Raw genomic sequence first — 5,967 nt, forward strand, 5'->3', positions numbered from 1 at the left:
TGCTAAGGCATCCCTCGGGCCTCAGAGACCCTTACAGGGCAGCAAGCCAAGAGAGGAGGCTAAAGCCAGGCAGGTCCAAGGGCCCAGAGGCTGCCGTGTGACCCCGAAGGACAGAGGTGCTTGTCGGACTGCCCGGAGGGTGTCCTCAGCACAGTGCCTGGCGAGCCGGGGTGCTCAGTCAGCCAGTCCACACGGGACACCAAGCACCGAACTGCAGGCACCTCTTCCTGCTTCCCTGGAGAGCGGGCAGAAGACGGCTTCTGCTCCCCTAGCGTGGGAGGACAAGCTGGGGGGGTGGGGGGTGGGAGAGCAGTGGAACCCCCTGCCCCGGCCCCAAAGAGGGGCGGGGCCAGGGCAGCCTGGCCCTGGATGCCTGGCGTGGCAGTGGAGGGGACCCAGTGCCCCCGAGACCCGGCCCAGTGCTAGCTGAAAACGGTGACTGGGCACAAAAGAATCAGACACAGCCAAGTCAGGCACCATTTTTTATAAAAACGCATAGTCTCATTTTCCACTCTTTAAAATCACATTCAAAAATCGGCAAAGGAACACCCCGGGGAGTGAGTAGATGGGACGGGAGGGTGCGCCAACCCAGCCCCAGGGGTCGGGGGGGGTCGGGGAGAGGGCGCGACACCACACAGGGCAGCGCGACTGGCACAAGGGGACATGCGGCGGGCGGGGGGGGGCAGTGGCACTGACGGGACATGGGGCTATGGGGCTGGACAGCCCGGGGGGCACACTGACCGGCCGGGAGAGGCGAGGGCTGGCCCCACCTGGCCCCTCTCGCTGTGCTGCCCGGCCTGTCCAGGCTGGTCCCCCCCTGGTCCTGGGCAGATGAGGCCTGGCCCAGCCCGGGGAAGGGGGGTGGGGGGTGGCAGGGGACCTCGGGGCCAGGCGAGGCCAGTGTAACACAGCCCACAGCTGCCTTTCTGTGGTCCCTGAGCCCGGGCGCTTGGTGTGGGAGAAAGGGGGCACTGCAGGGAGGGCAGCGGGACCTGCTGCCAATGCCACCCTCCTGGCCGAGCCCCTCGGGGTCCGCAGACAGTGGGGATGGAGGCAGCCAGCCAGTGACACAGGGGTTCTTCCCGAGCAAGGGCACACGAGCTCAAGTCGCTGCGGCGAGGCCCTGGGGTCAGGGAGATCGTGGGCCCCTCCTCCACCAACCGGCCAGAAGACAGGACAGTGCAGGACTGTGCCCCTGGCACGGGAGGGGCTGCGGTGGGAAAATTCAAGTAGTGTCCCTGTGCTGCGGCCTCCCCCGGGGTAGGGGACATTGGGCCACCCTCAGAGCACAGCCCAGAGCCTGAGGGGGCACAACCTGGTGTGACATCATCCCCGGGGAAGGGCCAGGAGGGCTGCCGGGGCTGCTGCCCCATCCCCCACCCCCACCCCCGCCCCCGCCCCCGCCCCTCCGCGGGAAGACACTGGGAGGGGAGGGCCCTGGAGGGTCAAGGCTGAGGGCAGCTGGACAGTGGCTGGGTTGGTGGCAGCAGGAGCCAAGGCAAGCGGGGCCCCCCCTGGGGGCTGGGCCAGGCTGGGGCCACAGGAAATCACAATAATTACAAAATAAAACCTTTTCCGCTTGGCGGGAAAACAAATAATAAAAATTCGACAAAATAAATTAGAGGTTTATAAAAGGCGGGCGGGTCAGAGGCCGTTGGCGCTGCCGCGCTGGACCAGTGGCACCTTGCTCAGCTCCACGACGGGCGAGCGCGGCTTGTTCTTCATCTTGGGCACGCGCTGCACCAGCTGCTGGGCCTCGCGGTAGGCGTCGCGCAGCTCCTTCTTCCACTGCACCAGCTCAGGGTCGCTCTGAGGGCACGGGGGGGGGGGGGGGCGTCAGGTGGAGGGCCGCCCCCGCCCCCCCGCCCCCCGGCTAGGTCCCCAACCTGCACCGGCCCCTGGCCCCCGGCCCCACTCACGTCACACTGCAGCACAAACTGTTTGCCACCCCGGATCTTGAGAAGGAGGCACTTCCGCTCCTTGATCTGCGTCTCCTCCACGGACTGGATCTCCTCCATGGTCAGCAGGCTCTGCTGCAGGGGGGAGGGGGCGGGGAGGGGCGGTGAGAACGCAGGACCGCCCCCCCCACCCTGCCCCCAGCCCGCTTCTTACCGGGGCCTCGCCCTCGCCCCGCCACTCCAGCCGGTTGGGGAACAGGTAGAAGTACCGCCGCTGCCACTGGGTCAGGAAGGGGTTGCCCATCTTGGACATGTAGCCGTGCATGATGCAGTCCTTGCCCAGGGCGTAGTCTGACGAGGAGAGTTGAGAAGCGGATTCAGCCAGGCCCGCGCGGGGTCTGAATCCCTGGTTTGGCCGCACCGGCTGTCACCTCGGGTGGCTTCCCGAACCCTGAGCCTATTTCTCGTCTCTAAATAAGCAGTGGGTATCCCCGGCAGCCGCAAACCCTCACCTTCCTCGTGGCCCAACTGCTTGTTTTTGGTTTTCTTGCGGGCCTCCATCCGGTCCGTCTCGGCATTGATGGTGTCGAAGACCGTCTCAGCCACCTCCTGCTGCCACCGCTCGGAGATGGTGAGGGGAAAGTTGCGGTACAGCTCCTGGTCACTGTCCAGCAACTTCGATGAGGAGACAGGGCAGAGACACCTGTCAGCCACGGGGGCTCCCAGGCGGGGGGGTGGGGGGATCCGGTCCAACAGCCCCCCCACCCCCACACCAGGCATATCTGGGGAGGAGGAGCCCGAGGCCCAGCCACTGATGGAGCCGGGCAGGCCAGGATCAGGGCTCAGGTGGGAGAGGCCGGGGCAGGCCCAGTACCTTGATTCCTTTTGTGTCCTCCTCATCAAAGGAGCCAATGTCAAAGGCGTCCGCAGCGTTCACCTCCCCTCGAGGGGGGATCAGCGGGGGAGGGTACTGCGGCAGAACACAGGCTGGGCGTCAGCACCGGGCAGGGGCTCTGGCGTGCCCGCCTGGCCCCAGCCCTGGCTGGTACCTTCTGCAAGAAGACCATCTGCCAGTCCAGGGAGCGGAAGAAAGGGCTCTCCTTCACCTCCTGGGCCCTGTGGGGAGATGCGAGGCATCAGGCCGGGGGGGGGGGGGCACATCTGGGCGCTGGAGCAGGTGACCCAGGCTAACTCCGAGGCCAGCCATTCTTTGGCTCCGTCACCTTGGGCAAGTTCCTTAAACTTCAGCTTGTTTCCTCATCTCTAAAACGGGGAGAGCAACAGTTCCCACACCCTAGGGCTGTTGTGAGTTTTCACATTTGTAAATCTTGCAACATCACGCCCAGCACTCAGTAAATGTTTAATAAACACCAAAAGCTCTTGTCATCATCATTATCATCACCATCTTTGTTACAGGGGCCCCTTCTGGAAGCCGGTCCCCCGCCAGCTCCGGCAGCTGCGACCCCAGGCAGCCCTGCCCTGAGAACACCGGACGGGGCTGGTCACGCCCCAGCCCGTGAGCTCCTCAAAGGAGGCTAGCACCAGGAGGGGGATCGGGTGATGGGACACAGGCCTCACCCTCAGGCCGGCCTAGCGGCATGTCCACACGGCCCTGGCAGGGAGGGAGGGCCTGGGACAGTGGCCCTGGCCTCAGGCACTCACCCTCGGCCCAGGCAGCCCAGTCTCCGGTTGACATCCCTCTGCAGCAGCCCCTCCAACAGGGAACGGAGCTCAGGGGAGAAGGAGTCGGGCAGCTCCACAGCCTGCAGGGAGGAGCGGACGTTGGCAGGGGCCGAAGAAGAGTCCTGGCCCCCGGCAGGGAGAGAGACAGCGCCCAGCTTCCTCACTCACCCCAGCAGGCATGTTTGTTCTGACAACACAGGGACGGGGAGCCTCTGGGGCAGGAGGCCAGAGTGAGGATGAGTGGCCGAGTTTGTTGTTCGTTGGTGAGAACCAAGAGTCCACGACCCAGACACGCACAGGAGACCCCAGCCCCACCCTGGCCCCCCGTGGACTCCACCCAGCCTCCCTACACTCACCATTGTCAATGTCATGCGGTCAATCTCATGCTTATCTTTGGTCTTGTGCTGCCGGAAGGGACTGTGCCTGGACAGGAAACACAAGGTCAGAGGGCAGGAATGGGGAAACTGAGGCAGGCAGCAGCAACGATACTCATCTAAAGCCAGAGACGGTGCCACCCTAACACCCAGGCAGCTGTGGGCTCCCCTCCCCTAGGCCGCTACCTGGACTCGGGAAGAGGTCCTCTCTGTTCCCTCCCACCGCCCGCCTGGGACAGAACACTTACCCCCGCAGCAACTTGAAAAGCATGCAGCCCAGGGAGAACCAGTCAGCACTGCTATCATAGGCCACGCCCTTCTGCAGGACCTCGGGGGCCATGTACCCGTGGGTGCCCCTGTGGAAGCAAGGAGGCCGTGAGTGGGTCGGGCGGAGGGTGCAGGAAGGGAGAGTGGGGGGCCGGGCACTCACACGCTGGCGTGGGGCTTCTTCTTGGAGAAGTCGCAGGCCAGGCCCAGATCGGAGATGCGCACGTGGCCATGCTCGTCCAGGAGGATGTTGGCTGGCTGTGGAGGAAGCCTAGTGAGCTGCCTCCAGGGCAGCTCAGGACATGGTCTGGCCAGGCAAGATGCCAGCTAGGGTCAGGTCACTCTAGGGGGTCACGGGTGTCCAGGGACGAGGCCCCGGGCAGGGTCTTCTCCCTCCCCGAATGACAACCGGAATCAAGAAAACGGCTCGGCGGCGGGCAGGGTGAGGAAGGGAGGCCGGCTGGCCCCTGGAGGCCCTGTGCCCGTCACACTGGGGGGGGGGCGGGGGACGGAGCCTCACCTTCAGGTCCCGGTAGACGACAAAGCGGCTGTGCATGTGCTCCAGGCCCAGGATGATCTCGGCGGCGTAGAAGCGCATATCGGCCTCAGAGAAAACCCCGTGCTGGGACAGGTGGTAGTGCAGGTCCCCGCCTGGGGGAGGCAGCCCCGCAGGGGCGGCGCTCAGCTTGCTGGCCAGCCCCCGGGCCCGGGGTCCACCTGGGGCCAGGCCACGCACTCACCGTTCATGAGATCGAGGATGAAGCTGAGCTTGTCCGGCGTGTGGAACGCGTATGACATGCAGACGATGAACGGGCAGTCCTAGGAGGGCATGGGAGGGGAGTCAGCAGGGGCTGCACCCGGCTCCAGAACCACAGGCTGCCGTGGAGACCAGCCCGGGCCCTCCCGGCTCACCCCAGTGCTGACGAGGGACAGCATGATGCGCTCGTTCAGGGCCAGGGTCTCCCCCTGCTTCATCTTGATGCGCTTCTTATCCAGACACTTCATGGCGTACCTGGTTGGGGAGAGGGGAGGGGAAGGGGGGGGTGCCGGTCGGTCAGTCAGTCCACCCGCACCTTCAGTGCAGAGCCCAGGGCTGCATCTGGGGGTCAGCAGGGGCGAGGGGCAGTCCTCAGGGCTCTTGCAGTGAAGACTAGACGCTGCAACAAGCATAGGACACATCTGGGTCAAGACAGGAAGACGGCAGGAGAAAGTGCTGGTGAGTCAGGGGCTCTGCGGGTCTGTGGGGTGAGGACGGAGGAAAACAGGAGCCCTCCGCGGAGGTCTGCTCACTTGGTACCTGGGGGCCCCAACCCCCACGGACCTCCCCAGGGAGCCCTCCCCCCTCTCAGGCACCCCGCCCGACACTGGCCCCGAGCCGGCGCTCACATCTTGCCCGTGTCAGCCTTCCGGCACCCGTAGACCTCGCCGAAGCCCCCCCGCCCGATGATGCGGTGCACGCTAAAGTCGTTCATGGTCAGCTGTGGGGGGGGGGGCAAACAACGGGGGTCACTGCGGGCTGCCCGGGCCCTGCCTCGGGGCGAAGACACCCAGGCAGCAGGGGGCCAGTCCCATGCCGGGGGGTGGGGCTATACACTGGGCCCCCCTCACCACACACTTACCTGCCCTGAACCCCCCCCCCCCTCGCCCCCTGCTGCCTGGGTGTCTTCCCCCCGAGGCAGGGCCCGGGCAGCCCGCAGGGACCCCCGTTGTTTGCCCCCCCCCCCACAGCTGACCATGAACGACTT

General features: G+C 65.6%; 1 protein-coding gene across 1 annotated transcript in view; it reads right to left on the reverse strand.

The window, feature by feature from the left end:
* Positions 1 to 469: 469 nt before the first annotated feature.
* GRK2 (G protein-coupled receptor kinase 2) overlaps positions 470 to 5,967 on the reverse strand; it is a 9,182-nt gene continuing 3,684 nt past the window's right edge. Inside the window, exons 7-20 of the mRNA XM_025879353.2 lie at positions 5,609 to 5,700; positions 5,135 to 5,234; positions 4,963 to 5,041; positions 4,743 to 4,873; positions 4,386 to 4,480; positions 4,204 to 4,311; positions 3,938 to 4,004; positions 3,561 to 3,661; positions 2,948 to 3,014; positions 2,773 to 2,868; positions 2,411 to 2,573; positions 2,113 to 2,249; positions 1,920 to 2,033; positions 470 to 1,809 (exon numbers count right to left, since the gene is read on the reverse strand). Of these exons, the coding sequence (XP_025735138.2) occupies positions 1,645 to 1,809; positions 1,920 to 2,033; positions 2,113 to 2,249; positions 2,411 to 2,573; positions 2,773 to 2,868; positions 2,948 to 3,014; positions 3,561 to 3,661; positions 3,938 to 4,004; positions 4,204 to 4,311; positions 4,386 to 4,480; positions 4,743 to 4,873; positions 4,963 to 5,041; positions 5,135 to 5,234; positions 5,609 to 5,700 (1,515 nt within the window). The 3' untranslated portion in view covers positions 470 to 1,644. The remainder of the gene's footprint in view (positions 1,810 to 1,919; positions 2,034 to 2,112; positions 2,250 to 2,410; positions 2,574 to 2,772; positions 2,869 to 2,947; positions 3,015 to 3,560; positions 3,662 to 3,937; positions 4,005 to 4,203; positions 4,312 to 4,385; positions 4,481 to 4,742; positions 4,874 to 4,962; positions 5,042 to 5,134; positions 5,235 to 5,608; positions 5,701 to 5,967) is intronic.

The sequence above is a fragment of the Callorhinus ursinus genome, unplaced genomic scaffold (genome assembly GCF_003265705.2).
Source record: "Callorhinus ursinus isolate GAN/ISIS: 27379988/994484 unplaced genomic scaffold, GSC_fseal_2.0 scaffold51, whole genome shotgun sequence".
Classification (NCBI taxonomy): domain Eukaryota; kingdom Metazoa; phylum Chordata; class Mammalia; order Carnivora; family Otariidae; genus Callorhinus; species Callorhinus ursinus.